The 19,883-nt window shown below is 38.4% G+C and overlaps 1 protein-coding gene across 4 annotated transcripts in view; it reads left to right on the top strand.

Moving 5' to 3' along the window:
* tanc1b (tetratricopeptide repeat, ankyrin repeat and coiled-coil containing 1b) overlaps positions 1-19,883 on the top strand; it is a 138,314-nt gene that overhangs the window by 53,761 nt on the left and 64,670 nt on the right. For all 4 annotated transcript variants that reach the window (XM_033987570.2, XM_033987571.2, XM_055230835.1 and 1 more), the window contains one exon: positions 15,757-15,890. In XM_033987570.2, the coding sequence (XP_033843461.1) occupies positions 15,757-15,890 (134 nt within the window). The remainder of the gene's footprint in view (positions 1-15,756; positions 15,891-19,883) is intronic.

Below are 19,883 nucleotides of genomic sequence, written 5' to 3' on the forward strand. Positions count from 1 at the left end.
GGAGCCAGTGTTCTTCCATGTGGATGTATTGTCTAAACCCAAGGAACAGCAGCTCGTTTCACTGGAATGCTATGGGAATTCCTATAAAACTCCATCATGGGACCTGGTTGGTAATTACTATGCATTTTGGTGCTTTGTTTAGTTGCAAAGTAGAAAATGGGCCGGCTTTCTTCCCATAGTAAGTTTTGTGTTATCTTTAGTATGGCAAGTTGGCTATTATTGTGCGCAGCCGTCACTGTTGTGTTGACTGTTACATACCAATCCAGGAGGGTGTGTCTCGGGGAAGATAGAAGGAGCCACATAAATGTCGTCTTGTGACAGCTGTTGCATGGGCAATTTTAGTAGGCTAATGTTAAAAGCGAAACACAGACGTAATTGATTGTACAACAGAACTCTACTGGGAAACTTCATATTGTTTTGTCATTCGCCTGCAACAAGTTCATCATTGCTTTTGAATGGAAAAAAGTGGTGCTATAATTGAGTCTGCTTAAAGATGCACTGTGTGACATTTCTAGTAGGGGGCCTGCCAGCTCCTTGTCTATAGAGATAAGGGGGTTGCTTTCCCTGGAATGTCCCACAGAATGGCATTAAACTTACCTATACTGCAGTGTTCATGTTTGCAAGGCATACATTTTCCTTGTTGGAGATATCATCAAGAAAGTCTTTCCAAAACATTCCCTCCGTGGTCGATAATGGCTAATTTGGCTGTATGTTATCTAAAATGTGCTTTGAAATAGGGAGGCCCTCCTGTTCGGAAAAAATGTGTGAAATCCATCATTATGTCCCATTTTTCAGTGCAATATAATGAGCACAAGTATCACAAGTATGCAGCCAAAAGGTTTATCTTTTTCTACATAAATATTCACCAATGTTCCTCACTCCACTGCTACAGTTTGATATTTGCATTCTTAAATGTGCTCATGTGCAAATACATGTTATAGACTTTATGGCTGAGAGGATTTTGGAAATGTTTATTTATTTGACGCCACGAATCGCATATTTGTATTGATTGTAATGATGATTAATTTTTAATCATATAAATATTGGACATGATAGCAAAGTTGTTGATGTTATAATTTACTGTTTTAGTTCTCAAGTCCAGTCAGAAAGCAGATTGAGCATCACATGGCCTCCTACGACTACGGACAGTTGGAAATGAACTTCTCTTTAATTTGAATCATTACTACCCAAACCCCACCTGCAGCCAATCCTTAACCAGTGCTAGTGCAGCGTCTGCTTCTCAGTGAACAAATTCTGTAGGTTCTGAGCATTTCTATATACTGAGAAAAACTTGTATGTGTTTTCTATGCAAGCCATTTACTGTACCTTTTAGTCAGTCTACTGAATTCTGAAAAGTCATAAAATTATCTTGAAAAACCTGCAGTCTTTGTTTTGTGTTGGCAAACAAACAGTTAACTGAACTCGCCAATGGAGATGAGAGACTCGGGCAAATTTATGACATTTTAATACTTCATAACAGTTAGTCCAGCAGTAAAAGCTTGTCTGTCCTTGAGCTGTACAGGAACATAAGACATGAGTCCAGCACGTTAGCTTCGGGGGAGACTTGTTGTAAAATATTGATGCTTTCGTTTTTACTGCCTGGTATCCAAGCACCTGTGACTATAATGAGTTCACTAATTCACACAAAAAAGTCCTTCCTCTCCCCACTGAGATACAATACTTTGCAGGTGAGTGGCCTAAACGCTGATAAATAGTATGAGAAAGAGCCATCGTATTTCACTAATTAGGTCCAATTAGTCTATAAAACAAGACTAATGCTAGTTAATTGGTACAGGCCAGCTGGGGCTAGCGGAAGAACAGTCTTTGGCTAACACCTTTTACTGGCCTTTTTATAGTCGGTATGATTTAGCCACTGTTACAGCAGTTCACCTCCTCCATGTGTGTCAAGGGCAAATGTGATGTACTCATGTCAGCGAGCATCTTTCAGGATGGGTGAGCTCAGGCTAGAATAAACAATGCATGTTTTTGGATAACTGCCCTGCCCTAACTGACAGGGGGACGGTGCATTTACGACATTGCATCGTGCCAGAAAGGTCAGTGCCAGAATAAGAGTTTGATGGAAGGCTGGAGGAAGTCATTTGGGGAGTGACGCTGGTGACATTTTAGGCCCTGAACTTTGGAGGTAGTAGGTGTGAACGATGGGTCCGCTGGCCTATGCTAAAGGGTACTGCTGTTGGGAAGGAAATCAAATCAGCAGTGGTGGGGGTGGAAAGGCATGTGAGATTGTTTTTTAATGAGTGTAAAGCACGTTGTGTTACATTTTTGTATGAAAAGCACTTTCTAAATAAAGTTTGATTTGATATGATTTGGTGATGAAATAAAGTATGCTAACTTATTTGGTAATCTAACTAACTCTACAACATGCTTGGTTGCATCATGCTAAGTTTGCTATCATGTCTCAAACTGGATTCTAATGTTATACTAATGCTATGATACATGTACTCACAAAGCATTAGTATACAGGACTACATATGTGATCTATAGGTTTATGTATTTTTCATGCTGCATACTACAATGCCTTGATACACTACACAATCTATCATCAGTGATTAACGATCAATTATGAAATATTTGCCATTTCCAGTCATGCCATGTAAGAATGATATTGTCTCTGCCTTTAGGACCCTAATATTATAAAATAATCCTTAACTATGCATGGATGTCTTCTACTTGACCTTTTCGCATTAGCTGCTCCTGAGAACAAACTGCCTTAATGATTAAAAACAAATCTATGTTGATGAAATATTATCTCCAAGTTCACAGATGGAGTAGAATGCCTGTCATCTTTCTGCTTGGCCCCAGAATAGACCCCCACTATGACCTACAGCACCGACATATCCCTCTCTTCTCATGCATATGCTGTATATTTATATTTTGTGTATTCACCGACTAGACTTCTATGTTTGCTGGATGTGGGAATGCCCTTGCAGCCGGCAGTCCATAGTGCTGTAGTCAGAATTGGTTCAGCTGTGCTCTAGGCCTCTGCTTCTGTCAATCAGACCAGACTGAGGAGTCCTGTCTGCCTCCCTCTCTCCTCACACACAGTACGTACAGTGAACTGCACCTGCTCCTCCTGATTATCTCGTCAAGGGCGCACCTGTCACTGGCTGTACTTACATTTAGACAGGCTTTGGTTATAGGGAGAATAGACTTTAAAGCAGCTCTGCTTGTGTCCAAGTTTCTCCATGGCCTAGCACCAAAGTCCATCTCCAACATGGTAGAGCCACATGAACCATCTCACACTCTGAGGACTTCAGGGACCGGCCTCCTGCTGGTGCCCAGAGTCAGGTCTAAACATGGGGAATGAGGTTCTGTTTAGCTGTGTGAAAGGTTTTTATTCTGCACTCTTCTCTTTTAATGTAAATTTTGTGATAATTATTTGTGATTATTCATGTTTTGATTTGTTGTATTGTGATTTTAATCTGTAAAGCACTTTGAATTACCTTGTGTACGGATTCTGCTATAGAAATAAACTTGCCTTGTCTTTTACGGTAGGATCCTTATCTGTACAAACCTGTGATATACAACGTTATAGTTAGTTTTTGTGTATGGAGAAATCAAAAAGCTGGATTTGAGATTAATCAAACCAAGTTAAAATCACTTTATTTGTGCCTGAGGGGCAATTTAAGAGCAGTAGCTAAAAGCTCAAACAAAAGACTAAACAGGATCTAATGACCCCACTTGTTGAGATATACTGTCAGGGCGTTTGAGGAAAGTAGCAGCTTTCAGGATAAACATGTCCCTCCTTTGTGTCCTGTGTCCTGCAGCATCATAGCAGAGAGAGCCAGGTGAAGTCTGGCCAACAACTGTCTTACTCTTCTTTTGGTCTGTTATTTTGTCTGGTGATAAAACGGGACTCTTTCCAAGTCTTTCCTCTGGAACGTCTTATGCCATAGTTGGTGTATTGCTTTGTTGTAAAAATTCTTAGGATTTCAGACCTAGCTGGCTAGTATAGCCATCTCAACCAGGGTCGCCATGGATACAAGAAGAACAAACTGCTCAAATCATAAAATCCACACAGCCCTCGCTGTCCGTCCCTTGAACTGCACAAGCTGCACTTCATAGTCAGAATCTCAAAATATTAAGTTAAAAATGTAAATGTATTTACAATTCAACAATATGGCATTGAACTCATGTATCTTGCATTTATTATTGCTAAAGACACACATTCTATGTCTCACAGGTAGTTTGACCTTGGTCACCTGCTTGTTTCCATGGAGATAATTTAATGCTGTACTGTGACACTTCCCAGGTAAAGCAATGACATACACATGTGGACAAGCAGATGGCAGGCCCTCTGCCAGAAAAGTTACATAGTGCTCCTTTATGTCCCTATTTTGCCATTCTCGAAGGTTGTAGCATATACCTGTTTTAGTTCTGATTCAGACTTGGTGGTAGATTGCAATGATTTCAGTAGGATTTCTTTATCTGATAAACATTTACAGTTTTGTTTTAGCCTTTCTTGTCTCATTTTGCATGTACAACTCTTTGCCACAAGAAGACTTTTAATAGCCCACCTTTAAATCATCACCAAACTTTATCCAACTTGGAATCTCAACTCTGCAATTACCCCCCACCCGACCCCCATTTTAGCCTGAGATAATCTACTGTCAACGGTCTTATTGTCGGACCCCATCTGCGCTCAGCAAAAAGGACGCTCCCGGTCAACTCTGGAATGCGCAATAAGAAGACAACTCAGCATGTTCCGTGGAGAGGGGAGGGGGGCACAAAACCAACTCATATACTCTGAAGTGAAAGCAGGATGCGCGTTCTCATCAAGGCTTCATTAAAAACACGCGGGAGCTGTGCCAAGGCAGCCCCATGTTGCCCAGAGCTCACATACCCACCCGCCTTTCTGCCATATTTATTTGTCAATCAGTGAGTAAAGCTGCTATTGCACACCTGCTAGTACTCCTCCTCAAGCAACGCATAATTGTTGTGTTTGCATCTTCATTTTCTGCAATGTGCGAGGTGCTTTGCGAAGACTTTTGTTTAGATACTTCTAGATGTATTAAAGGGCCCTTATTAGGCTATTTTCTGAGCTATGTTATAATGTTTTTCCTCATCACAAACAGACCTGGAGTTGTGTTTTGTTTCATTCACACATGTTTAACACACAAAGCCTACATATTTAGGCTGAGTTCTTCTCTAAAATGGAAAACACTTCTACCTTGTGATGTCATGTGATAAAACAGGAAGTGCACCACTGTTTTTTACCTCATTGCACTTTCACTAGAATCATTTGGATCATTTCAGCCCAGGAATTGAAAATCTCTCCTAAATAAAAGGTAAAATGTCACTGTTAACTTGAAAACTATCACTTCATGACATCACAAGGTGGAACAGACCATTTTGAACTTGGGAGATGTAGATGTTGTATGGCATTATCTTTCTAGCACTGATTTCATTAAGGGTTCTTTCCATGGAGATAGATAAGAAGTTGCGTGCCATATTGTGGAACACTCCAGGGAAAGCAATAGTATTTTCATGGGGACAAGCAGGTAGCCAACCTTCCACCAGCAAAGTTACACAGCGCACCTTTAACTTTAGAAAAATGTCTCAGATGTGCTTTTTAATTTTAACGTCTGGTCCAATAGCATCGTGCATAATAGTGTTAGTAATAGTGTTTTGTACCAGACCTATTCATTGTATAGACAGGAGGCTGGCCAAGTTGTTTTGCATCTTGCATACTGCCAAGGTTGGTAGTTTTGCATATTATGAGCAATACTGTAATGGAAAGTCTGGTCTTACGGGGCAAATTAAAAGGCTGTGTTAATTGAAAGTGTATTTACTGCTTGCTGGGGGCATAGGTCCCTTTATTGAGTCCACTAATGGTTACAAGATGGCAGTTATTTTTAATACAACAGTCTGTGTACAACCATTAGAGACCATAGCGGTTCCATTTTCATGCTACACTTGACAGGAATGCATGACCACAGAAGGAGCACAGACCTCTGACTTTGGACTGGGGTGACACTGATTGCTGATTTATTAATGGTTAGGTAATATGTCAATCGAATCTAGTATAATTCAACATAGGCAAGGTAAGGCAAGTTTATTTGTACAGCACAATTTGTACATAAAGTAATCCAAAGTGCTTTACAGAATAATGAAGACATTAAAATCACAATGAAAACAAATCAAAACACAAATAATCATCATAAAATTAGCTTTAAAAGTGAAAAGAAGAGTGTAAAATAAAAACCTTTCAGTCATATGTACAGCTAAACAGAACCGTTTTGATCGTGGATTTAAACATTGTCAAAGTAGAGGCCTGTCTCACATCTTCAGGAAGACTATCACAGGTTTTAGCTGCATAAAACTGAAACACTGATTCCCCATGTTTAGTCCTGACTCTGGGCACCAGCAGGAGGCCGGTCCCTGAGGTCGTCAGAGTGTGAGATGGTTCATATGGCACCAACATGTCAAAGACGTACTTTGGTGCTAGGTCATGGAGAGACTTGGACACAAACATATACTTTATCCCACAGTTAAAACAAGTTATAGAGTAAACTGAAGTAGCTCAAGAAGAAAAAAATACGGCATGAGGCTGAAGTTATGTTGTCCTGTCCTGTCCAGTCCAGGCATCCGATGTAGGCAGTATTATACCCCTGATAACATAGGCTAAGATAACAAGAGCTGAGATGGCAGTGTGGGCCTGAAACAGCACAAAAACGCATTATCTTCATCGAACAATAGTGGCAGTTTGGAGTTAGTTTACTTAGCTGAATAGGCATTCGCTTTTAGAGTAACAAAACAAAAAGAAACCTTGCATACTAATCAATACTAGATACTACTAAATAATACTAGATAATCATTTGAAGTATCGAATCACAGCATCACAAAAAGGGATAAAATTAAGCTTTTTCTAAACAGTGTTAGAATAGTTTTGATTTGTGTTAGAACTAGTAAAAGACTGCGTAGTAATTTTCACGGAATAACATGTTTTGTTATTGAATTCAGACACTTCACTGTTATTGGTTAGCATCGTTCGCAACAGTGATCATGATGACAAAATGGATTGCCAGGTAAACTTGTTCAAGAGGGTCCTCATAGGCCTACTAATATTGGGACTATGCATATAATGACTATCAATTGTCCATTTTAATCATTATTGTTCAGTTTTGATGCAAAGAATTCCAACATGAGTTCATTCACACATCACAGTGCCACATCTGATCAAATATTCTGATATTGTTGAGGGAAAATCAAACAAGAATCATGAATATTCAGTAGTTTAGCCTTATTAGCAATGTAATCTCTTTCATCACTGCCAAATTATCTACCAATTTGTAGTTCTGTTATGCAAATATGACACTAGTTGCTGTCTAAACACGATGTCATGATTGTTATGGTACAAGGAGGACAAACAATTATTCGATCATATCTTCGGTCGCACGTAACGCTGAGACTGCAGTAGCTTGCTATTGCTCTGCTCATGTTTGGGCTCGTCGACTGCCAGCACTGTGTTCCCTGTTCTGTCGAGGCTGTAATTCCACTGACCTCAGCAATGTTACAATAGAGCAGCAACATCCCCAGCCAAGTCTGAGAGAGTCCGTGTGTGGGGGACAGGCCTATTATGACTCTGTTTACAAGGAGCAGACATTTACGGGAACCAAATCGACGTACAGTATTCAAATGCGGCTGTCTGAGTTGGTTTGGTGGTGAATGCGTTTGGCTGTCACTGTTGTTTGATTACAGCGCCGTGGTATAGAGTGATGAATGCTTGATGATGTTTGCATTATTCATAAGAAGTTTTGGTTTATGGTTTGAAGCAATCGGATGCTAGATGATTGGACAGTGGCTTCGTCCAAAGTCCAAAGTGAGATTCTAAAGTGATTGAGTAAATTATATAAACAAACACATCAAGAAGAAACCAGCAGACCTCCACAAAGGCGGTGCAAGGCGGACAAAAGTTTTAGAGTAAAATGTGCACATCCAAGCGGCTTCTTCAGTTCTTGGCAGATTGTTGGTGGACACTGCCTTATATCCATCTGACGGAGCTAACTAAACTGTTTCTGTTCTGTTTGTTGGCTAGGTCTACTGAACTACACCAGTGTAAATTATGGCTAAGCCCCTTATTCCAGTTCAAAAATGAATTGTCTTTCAACAACAAAAACTGCCTCTTTAACGCCCCTCTGAAACCATTTCTTCTCTTTGGCTAAGATCTGTACCTCACTATCTTTAAAGGAGTTGTTTTGAGATGTAGATGTCACCAGATTGGGTTCCTGAGCTGCTCTTGCGACAGTGTTGGTACATTTTCTTGTGCATTGTTTTGTTTCTCTCTCACTGCACTACACTGAATGGAGTCGATCACATTGTTTTGTTTATGGCTCGGAGTTTTGTCCTTTGGGTGAACCAGCCTCTATCTTATCGTGTTTGTAGGTTTGAAATAGAAAATCCTTTACAGTTTTTCTGACACACCAGCTATGTAAGGGGAGAGTTACACCTTTTGTCCTAGGTTCAGATTCTCTGTTTTTCTAGAGATATAAGGAACATTGTGATTGGTCTAACAGGTATCAACATAGGCAGGTGATTTTTACTCAAACAAATTTAATCACAGTAATCTTTAAATACTAAAGCCTTGCTACTGAAAGACCATATGCAGAGTTTAGTTGTGAAAAAGGTGGATTTACGTAGTGTTTAAATCCAGTACCCTACTACTACTGCTACTATCACTACTACCACTACCACTACTACCACTACTACTACTACTTCTACCAATACCACTACTACTATGACTAAGAATCTATCCAAATCTCCAAATTTAGACAATGAAACCAACAATTACCCTTGTGGTTTATGTTATTTGGTTTGACTTTGCAGTATTAGCACTATTGGTTTTAAACTGTAGTACACTGGGTACACTTTCCCATGGTATGTCAGTACAGTGCATTGATTTTGTGCTGTTTACCTCTGATGTGGGAGTGAGTCATGAGCCCTGTGCTGGACCTGTGTATTTGACATATGTGTAGCCTCCTATCTGTCTGTGTTGTCACGGTTTGTCATTTGGCCAGGTGCCAGGGCGTCTGATTGGTTCTCCCAGGCAACTCATTTCAAGTGGTTTTAAAAGCTCCCATGATGAAGTAGAGCTGTCATAAACAAGTAATAAAGATGTGGTTTGATAGATTTGATCAGAGTGAACCCCAAATCACTGCTAAAAATGAGAAATTGTTGTGGGATTGATTAAAATGTACTAGTATTTACTGATTAAAATAAATGTACCGTGTGATTCTATCATGTCATTATTGGCCCGAGAATGAACTGGCTGTAGAAAGCGCTGCACGGTTTAGGAAAAAAAACAGAAATTGCTGTTTTTCTGTGTAGCGACTACTATGTTGAGAGATGACTGAAATATGAACTGCTAAATTACTAACTTTTTAGATTATAGTTAGATTTTTTCCCATAAAAAGAGAGGATACTTTGGTTGGAGAGGACATTCTAAATAGTTGCAATAATTGGTTTGCGATTTGGTAATTCTGCCAACTCAGACTGCAGTTTTGTTTTGATTGCAGTATACAGTGCAGCTCTACTGTAGAACCCTTTTAAATCTATCGTCTGTAAATAATAAGAGACATATTCGTACTCATACTCTTTTGTACTTTTGGTATTTTGTGTTGTATGTTGATGTCTGATTCCCTGTGCTGTCAATATTTAGGATTTAAATATTTGCAGCCTGCCTTTTATCAACATGACACTAGTAAATTTGAAGTATGTAAATAAAGAAGGAATCGAGTCAGTAGTAATAATAACATTTATTCTAACATTTATAGATCAAGAGAAAATAACTGAAATGCATAGCGTGTGAATGAATACATTTGAGCATTTGATCGTAAAAAAAATAGTTCATTCAGTTCATTATGTGTCCTTTTTAGTCCAAACTGAGTTCTGACGTGATGAGATGTTGACTTTGAATCACCACCTTTTCGCGCATCAGTAAAACTTCAAAAACAAAACTTTTGGCAGGTTAAACCAATTATCCAAATGCATGGTTTGCTCCAGTGATGAGTGGCGGTGATGTGAAAGGTGCCCTCTTCTATAATCTTCTGTCTTCTACTGGGCCTGCTGCTGTGTACTCTGAATATTCAACCATAGCACAGTTTACATCCATGACATAACTGCAATAATATATAGGCATGTTTACGGCTATGGTCAAACTAAATATTCTATAAGGACTTTTGTAGCATTTGTACTTTATGGTTCTATAGTTTACATTGTGCTGATTTCAAGGAGAGCAGCAACATTTGACTGGTTGTTGGGTCGTTTATTCGGTATACTGCTTTGAAATGATTTGTGTTCATGTAGCACTTTATTATACCGGAGCATGCATTGATCTGTTCTGTAATAATGTGTTTTTTTTCACTGTTGTCAAAAGGCAGTAGAAACATGTTGGACAGATGTTCTTTGATGGCGACTGAACTATAAAATAAATAGTTTCTAGGGTTAATACCTCGTTATTTTGATGGAATAAAATTAAACGTATTTGCTCAGGTGAAATCAGTTAGCTATGGTCCATTATAGATTTTCAATCCATAACAATATTTATAACCAAAAAAATTTTTATAATAAATATTGACATTGGGAAATATTGTTTTTTGATAGAAACAGACCTATATATCAGTTGGCCGATATTTGCACTTCTTTGCAAATTGGCTATCGGCCTTAAATCTTCAGCTCGGACCGATATTTTGTTTTGGCTGTTTGAACACTTAAATGCAAAAAGATAACTGCTCAAAACGCGACTACACTGCTCTGTTGAAGGTTTGCGGTAAAAGGGGACTGTAGCGCAAAAATATCGGCAGAGCTTATCGGCCACTGGTTTCTCGCTATCGGCATTGGCCATGAAAAATCCATATCGGTCGATCTCTAGTTATTGACCACTACAGCAAGGTAAACATCAATTGAAAGAAATCCATATTGCATCATGCCACACCTTTTCTAGCATGTACACTGTTTGCAAAAGGAATATATTTTCAAGCAAAACACTGGTGGGTTTTTAACGATTCAAGCTGCTTATTATGTATCCTGACTCATACGCACAACCAAATATTTAGACAGGTTAGACATGTTTCATTTTTTGACACAAACATTGATTCACTGTTCCTTGAATTGCAGACAGTACAACAGATTCGACCAAAATGGAAGCTGAAGAACCCAAGGCCGTCTTTTATACCTGCATGGGGAACAAGCTTCACTTCACACAATGTTACTTTCTGTTGCAGCTTCTCTATATTTGATCTTGACTTGAACACATTTATTCTGTGAAAATTATATATCACTTTATAGTCTAATATTTATCACCATTTTTCAAAAATTAGTTCTTACACTCTGCAGTTCGTTTTGTGAGATACTTGAGCCTTGGATCTTTTCGCTAACTGTGCGTTCAAACGGATAGGGAGACACTGCATCAAATGGATTCAAAAGGTATGATTTCAAAAGGTTACATGACACCTTACGCTTTGTACTATGGAGGATCCTTAGGCCTGTTTATAATTAATTCTGTATGGCCTTCAAGCGTTGGAGTTTTCACACCAAAAGTGTTTCCATAGAGGAACTGGCAACAAAACTGCATTAAAGGCAAAGTACCTGAGTTTGACTGTCTTTAAAAGCGTGAAAACAGAACTAGTTCATTTTAAATGGTCTGCAGTGCTCCAAAGTTATTCCTCATTTACCTTATGCATTCTGAGCGTCCTAGTTATTCACAGCGATGAGTTTATAAGTGCTACTCACAACTGTCAGAGGCCAGAGTGGAGTGTTGGCGTCATGGTAAAGCTAACAACAACTAGCATGCTAACACGTACTTCCTGATATTGGACAGTAAAAAGCTTCATAGTTAGATGTAGATAGCATAACAGTGGACATATTTTGACCTCTAGGGAGACATCACATATATGAAGTAAGATATATGGAATTTCGTAGCGAAGAAAAATAAGCCTTTAAAAAAAATTATAATGATTATATTCAAATCCTCAAAATAGCCACTCTTTGCTTTGTCAAAAAATTTTTTTTAGTATAGTCATGATGAGCCATGAGTTATGCCAATTTTCAGTGACATCTAATTTACTCAAATACTAAATAAGACATCCAAAATCTGCATATTTTTTAATTTAATATGTCAACAAAATGAAGCAAGAAATTGAACCTAAGTTCTATAGTTTTTTCTGATTTATATGTCCCAAATATGTGTAATTGTGGTAAATTTTTGCACATAATAAAGATTTTTTTTAAACTTAAATTCTTAATTTTATGTAAGTTAACTACAGAAGAACTTTCAAATTGATATCTATATTTAAGATTTGTTCCTGTTCACCTGCAGTGTCCACTTGAAGGAGCATGCTCCACAAAACTGTGTAAAGTCAAAATTATGGCAACCTTGAATCATAAAAATAGTATATTTATTATGTATTTCACAATATCATACGGTGGTCTGTGTGGGTCATTTGTCATTGTGCGTACAAGCCTCGTGAGAACACTGACCTCATGCGATATTCTTTTATTATTGTGGTCATAAAAGTTTCCTTGACCGGTAACACTGCAGCAGGCACTTTATGGCAAATAGGAGGAAAGCATTAGTCACCCTGCAGTCACAGAACCTTGGATTACAAATAGGATTGTATATCAGTGCGGTGCTTGTGTTGGACTTATTGTTGGAGTAAATTGTGAACTTTCAGGCTCAAATATAATAATCATAGATCTCAATCAAATAATATTTTGAGACATTGCTTGATGTTTTTATTTGTTTGTATTAAGAAACTAACTTTTTGATGGCTGTCTACCATCTCCTTGTCGTCATAGAAATGGACTGCTTTAAATATATCTATTCAGAATTTATTTATTTTTTAGTTATGGGTGTTTTTATTGTTTAAAAGTACTTTTGAAAACATGCATTCCTACTGTGAATAGGGTTGCCTCTCCATAGATATAACTTTTAACTTGTGGCGCGAGATATGTTTAATGCCATACTATGGAACATTCCAGACAGTACAATTCCCCATGTCCAGATCTTGAGCTAGGCTTGGTCAGGACTACCTTAGCTGGACAATTGTGTGGGTTGATGGAGGAAACCAAAATGCCTGGAGGAAACCCACCCAGACGCAGGAAGAAACCCGGAGTCAAACCCGGACCTTCGTGCTGCGAGGCGAGTGCTAGCCATCTTGTAGTAATCTGTTCAAGTAATTTAATCTTTGCTCTTTTGGATTAGCTATTGTTTTAGAGCTGGTGGTGGTTGTAAAGGAAAATCTGAGATAGTACTTTGTGCGAAAAGTTTTAGAACCACAAGCCAATGTGACGGTATGAGGCCTTGAATAATTAATACTGTATTACTTTTAGAGATGCACTGCTCCAACTTTTCCAGTCCCAGTATTGATTTGGATGCTTCAGTAACCACTGGAATCCAATATCAACCAACCAACTGTGCGGCGCCGGTTTCTCAAAACAAAGTGAATGTATGAACTGAACTAAATCAATCCAAATATTCTTAAAAATAAATACATTTTTATCAGTAATTCTGCAGTAATGGCGTAGTGAAAGTGGCCCGAAAAAATTGACTTAAGCTAACACAGATCACTGAGACAAATGACATTCTTTTAGTTTAAAGAGGAGATCTTGTGCAAAACCAACTTTTTGAAGTTTGTACCATGATATAATTATTGTTCCCTCATCAAAAGCATTCCTGAAGAGGTTTTATATGTCATTTATGCATGTTTGAGGAATCAAGCAATCCCTCCCAGATCCTTTTTGAACCATCCTTACAGTTAGCAGTGTGGTTCTACCCAAAGCTCGCCTCACAAGCCTTCGTCACCCATGGCAATTTTCCATAAACTTTAAAAAGCATGATGCGATTGTGATGCCATGTGACACTGCACGTATTAAGCAATTTCAAAACAATAATAGGTAACATGGTGATCTAAATATGTTATGTGTTTGCAGTTAATACCCCATAGAAACACAGTACCCCCTCTTTAACAGCATTTCTTTCAAGTGCACATTTGTACAAAAGTGCTCCTGAATAAAAGTGTACAGTGTGGTCACATGGCACATCTTATGATCAGATCACTGCCTGCGTGACCTCAAAGGAGTGCAGATGGCGGCTACACAGTTATAGCTGGAAGCCTATTCTCTCTATGTCTTGTATAATTGACTGGCGGCATTCTCTGCACATTTTCATAATAATAGTTAATGTTAAGCCAGCAGACATATTTGTTATTTAATCACATTTTCTTGTCAGCATTATTAATAAGCGTGGAGGAGAGAGGTTAGAGGGGCAGGTGCTGACGGAGAGCTGCATAATGAGCTTTTGTATGGAGAAAATACGTCGTTATATTCACGTCTTTGGTTCATTTGCTACAGTTGAGTACGAACATCACATCCATCATGGCAGAAAAGGTGTTTAGGGTTGTAACTGGTCATCTAGTGTACAACATGAGTGGAAATGTAATAGTATCCCCATAGTTAAAGCTAAGGAAAACTTTTACTCTTGAATGGAATTTACATGTGTTATGTTGTAGCAATTAAAGGTCTGGTATGCAATTTTTTCCCAAGTATTTGAGCAAAATATATCTTACCACATTACATATATATTGTATAAGCAGCTCTTGAGGTCAAAATATATTCATTGTGCTGTCTTCATCTAACAATAGTGTTTCATTGGCTGGTAATCAGGAAGTGCACGTTGGCATGTAGTAAGTGTTGTTAGAAAGTTGTGAAAAACAGTTATAAACTCATCACAGTGACTTATTAGGATATTCAAAATGCATAAGGTAAGTGAGTGATTACTTTGACCACTGCAAAACGTTTAAAATGAACTAGTTCTGTTTTTATGTTTTTAAGACGTAAAAATCTGGTACAGCACCTTTAACAAAATGGGAGGACTACATAAGCCGTCATCCTTTGCTTTGTTTAAGCACCAACATCTTTTTATATTTTTGTATCACCAAATATATTTAACATTTTATTGTAAAATCATAACGTATTAAAGAAGTGATTTTTATCTCTGCCATGTGAATATTGGAAAAATCATGGCAGATTTTGACTTTTATGCCCTCTGCTGGCTATTCCACCTGTTTCTGATCAGAACTAGTAAAGGAATTTACGAAAAACCTTTTTTAAAACGCATGCAGTTTGTAACTTTTTTGGTGGAGGTTCTGCCACGAGCTTGTTGTCATAGCTTATTTGTTTGTGTTATTGGGACAGTGCATGTGAAAGGACAAACAGGATATAACATGAATGTAAACATGTATCATTAGCCAAACCTAATTTCCATCCATTGTCCCAAATGATAGATGTTATTGCTTTGCCTGGAATGCTCCACAATATGGTATTAAACTTATCTACCTTATCTACAAGCAGAGGACAGCCATGTCACCACGCTAAGGTACACGTCAGATCTGATCAAGAAGAATGCATTATCAAACAATCTATACATTTAATTCAAGTGTAATAATTCTTCTCTATGGAGACAGCAGATAGTTCATCTTTAAACACATTCAGCGCAGCATCTTGGACATATTTTACACATTTTCAAATAGACTTTAAAATGTATTATATCTATGCACCCATACTTTCTTTTATCCACACACAAAAGCCACTCATTCTCTCCCCTCTAGTATCTCTCCTCTCTAGTCTCTCTCCCTCCCCTGCACCACACCGGCAGCAGCTGGAGTCCACAGCGATGCATTCTCTCAGACCAGTCCGGAGTAGGTCCTCTCCTGACACTCTCTCTCCCTGTTTCTTTAGAGTTCCAAGCGGACAAACCGACAAGCCCCTCCTCCCCTGCCACTCAAGAACTGATGACAAGGCTGGGCTTTCTACTGGGAGAAGGGATCCCCGGCACGGCACGCATACCTATGGACGACAAGAATGAAAAGAAGGTATTTGATTTTTTTTTTTTTCCTCTCCTCCTCCCTCTCTTTCTCTCCACCCCTCCGCCTCCCTCTCTCCCTCCAAACAGCAGCTGCAGCACTCACAGCGAGAGGAGAGAGGATGAGAGGAGAGCCGACTTGCCACTACAGAATGGATTTTCATATTTGATTACATTTTTACGGTTTCAAACTACTCGCAAATTGGGATTTTTAGCTGACAACTTCGGAAGGCGTTTTCTTGGTGGAACTTATCACGGTAATGTAGTATGTTTTTGGAAGATTAAGGTTGTACAGTATATGGCAAGTTATTGGTTTGGATAATATTTTGTTATAGTTCTGTCAGGACCTTAACTTTGCAAAATGGATAGCAACTTTTAAAGTAATTATCTTGTCTAGAAGCCTTCAGTCACCATATTTCACCCTTTATTTGGTTAAAAATGTATTTCAAAATCTCCAATGTACTATAGAAATAATCATTTAGCTTTAGTCAACTCCCAAAATAATCGTTAGTTGTAATCCTGATTTGTACCCAAGTTCATTCATCAAATAAATGTTTATATTTTAGATTATTTCTCTTCCATTACTGTGTGCATTCAATCTTTCTATACCATATCAATACAGACACCAGGCTTTCTGTTTCTGCATCAGTTTTTGTAGTACTTGTTGATATCCCATTAGTTTAAAATGTGTTTTAACTATTCAACTACCAAAATAATTGTTACTTGCATAATACCAAACCTAATTCGGAGCCAATTTCATTCATCGTTTTAAATAACTACACTCCCATTACTTTGTACATTCAATCTTTGCATACTTTATCATTACAGACACTAGTGTTGTCACGATACTAAAATTTCCAACTCGATTTCAATACTAAAGAATAGACTTGACACTCGAAACTGATTTTGCTACACAAATAATTGCAATTTTCAACACAAAATTGACCCTAACAGACACTAGACACCGCTGACTGTTTTTGTCCTTATTGCCGCCTTATTATAGAACGTGTTAAAATCCCAGTGCATGTTTTGTTTGCCTAGCACAGTTCATTAGTCTGTGGGAAACTGGAGTGCTCTTCTGGACCTTGTAACAGGAGGATCCCAAGACCACTTCAGAAATAGAGTTATGTTAGGTCGGAGGCTCGGTGTGTTTGGCCCTGATAATTACAACACGTTCTTCTTAAAGAGCAGAGGGGAGCCAGGAGTGATTCATCTCACTGAGGACCGGAGGAGAGGATACTAGACGGGCAGCTGGGGAAATTTTAGAAGCCATTGTTAATTTGCTGAGTAACAAATTAGAATGGTGTGCTAGAATAGTGTGCTGTGTGGTTTGGTCGGGGTAGAATCAATGTGTACTGTATTAATATTGAGATGCTGTGTGAGATCAAATAGATTATCATATATAATAATCTTTTGAGACTTGGAAATTACAGACTGTTAGCCAATCTGTGCCTGTGTCTGGCTGTTTGAAGGACTTTGTGAGGCATTGTGCTGCAAACTCTGTGCCAGCCGCAAGAATAGCCTCTCTGCATGACTGTATCATTACCTTTCTGTCACGCCACCTTTGGACAATCGGCTTTTTCAGTGAAAGCCACTACACAGTGGAAGATGCTGCCTGTCATGTGTCGTGTGTCACAATCAAAGGTTTTAAGATTGAACTGAAAACGCACTTAAAGAGCACCCAAAACTAACCATTGATCGCTTTAGGTCCTGCGCTCCAATGGCTCTGGCTCTGTGTGTTTGAATGTTTGTGTCTGTGTGTAGGAGGGTGTGGTAGTTTTATGTTTTAATTGTGCATGATCCTTTTTTAAATAAATCATTAATTAGTATATAATGGTGAGAATGGTGACAGAAATCACCAACTCTCAGAGACCACATCATAGTTTTGCCATCATGGTAATGCAAACAACAACTACCATGTTGACTTACTCTTCCTGATTATCAGACAATGAAATGCTTTCGAATTAGATGCAGAAAGCACACGGCAGAAAGACCTATTCATTGCAATGCAAGGTATAGTGAGTATATTTGAATTTGAGTAACATTTTAAATTTTTTGTAAATTTTTTGTTAGATCCAACTGGCTTTGTGTGGCCAAAATGTTGGATTCTCATGGGAATAAGGGAAAGTAGCATGTTATTGTCATCTGCCAGCAATTGTGTTTGTGAGTGTTGCTTTACAACAGGTCTTAAACGCAGCATGCTGTTGTTTTCACTAAATTACACAAATCCTGTATTAGAGGATCTACTTGTGTCACAGTGTGTTGTGGGCTAATGCCTCAGGCTTGTTGTTGTCAGGAGGAAGTAGATGGGAAGCACTCAAAACTCAAAAGTCTGCCTATTAAAAAAACCTGTGCCTAATGAGTTGAGGTTAGAAATCAAGTTGTTTGGGTGTTCCAACTAAACAGCAGCCCCAAAAGTTTATTATATCACGAAGAATGTTGAAGCTATTTTGAAACTAACACATGGATGGATACTTTGTCTGTGGTATGAGCTAGGGTTGTCAAAAGTATCCAAAATCCAGAATTATTTTCTAATTGATACTAAAACAAGTAACGAAATGAAAGTACTGATACAAAAAAGTCACATTCACAGGACAAAACTGAACCTTTCCTGAATAGATTTAAAACAGTATTGAGCTGTATCAGAACAAGTATAAGACTTTTTGGAGCTTTCTATCATGGTTGAATGTGGTTCCTTCATCAAAAACTTCCTGAAGAGGTATTAGATGTTATACATGCATATTTGAGTAATTTAGCAATATCAAGCCCTATTTGAATCCTCCTTATGTTTAGCAATACAATTCTGTCCAACGCTCAGCCTGCGTCATCCATGCTCCCACGCAACAGTTCACCATAAATATACAAAAACATGATACAAAACAATACACTACAACTTCACAAACCTGATGTGATGTGCAGTAGTTTCAGTGGCAGAATGCACGCTCAGTGTAATGTGATAGTGCTCTGAAGAAGAAGTTTAATACCTCCTCTTTAATACTACAATATCTTTTAATACTACAATATGATTGTGTAGGCTACATAAAATCTTTAAAGAGTGTGAAACCTTACCTATTAAGTTACATAAGCCAGTGTAACCATTTTTTATTTTTAGCTAGTTATTCTGCCATATCACTTAAACAAAAATGCAATGACGCAACAAAAATGAAAGCTCATTGCAGTTTCCTTAAGAACTCCTATAATGTATAATTCTGTCTTGCTTCTGATTAAATCTACAAGCACCCTTTTGATTCCATTTTTAGCTAACGGTGCAAGCAGTCCCCTTTAAACGGGTAATTGCTACGGGATAATTGGACTCCGCGGCTTTCAGAGATGACCACTGCTAAGCTAGCATCATGCACGCTATTGTACATTCTGCAAAGGCCGCAGACAATTAGGGAGAAGATGAGAACGAAATGCTTTAATTGAGATTGCCATGCTTGTCTTGTTGTTCAAAAGAAATATTCATCTCCTTTATACTTGTCAGACAGACTGGAGAGCATAAAAGGTATCTATTGTACTACAACAAAGTACTTTTTCTACGCCAAAATTCCCTCCAGGCTTATTCCACCGAGGCATAACTCTTCAACTTCCCAGCTGTGTTCTGGTTTTGGAGTTTCGGGGGTGTTAGCTTGAATGCTATATGCTCAAACTCCATTTTTTTTTTTGCACTGCTTTCACTTTCCCTAGTCCAATGTGATGTATCTTGGTATAGTGTTTTTACTTGATATTCATAGCGTATTCCAAATATGGTTCAGAAAGTTGAAATGGATACTGCTCATGTTGGAAGAATGTGGGTTTGTTGCCAGGTCAGACAGTAAAATTACATCAAGAGGCAATTTATATGGAGATGGTTCAGAGCTTACACGGGCTACGCTAGCAGATTAAGCTGGACTGGTCTTTGTCCAACTTAACATGCGCACTGGAAGTTAGCCGAGAATAATTCATTTCTGTAGGTTTTTATGTCGTTAGAGATTGCCTGCTGTAGGTTTCAGACAATGGGAGA

This window comes from Periophthalmus magnuspinnatus, chromosome 21, assembly GCF_009829125.3.
Source record: "Periophthalmus magnuspinnatus isolate fPerMag1 chromosome 21, fPerMag1.2.pri, whole genome shotgun sequence".
NCBI lineage: Eukaryota > Metazoa > Chordata > Actinopteri > Gobiiformes > Gobiidae > Periophthalmus > Periophthalmus magnuspinnatus.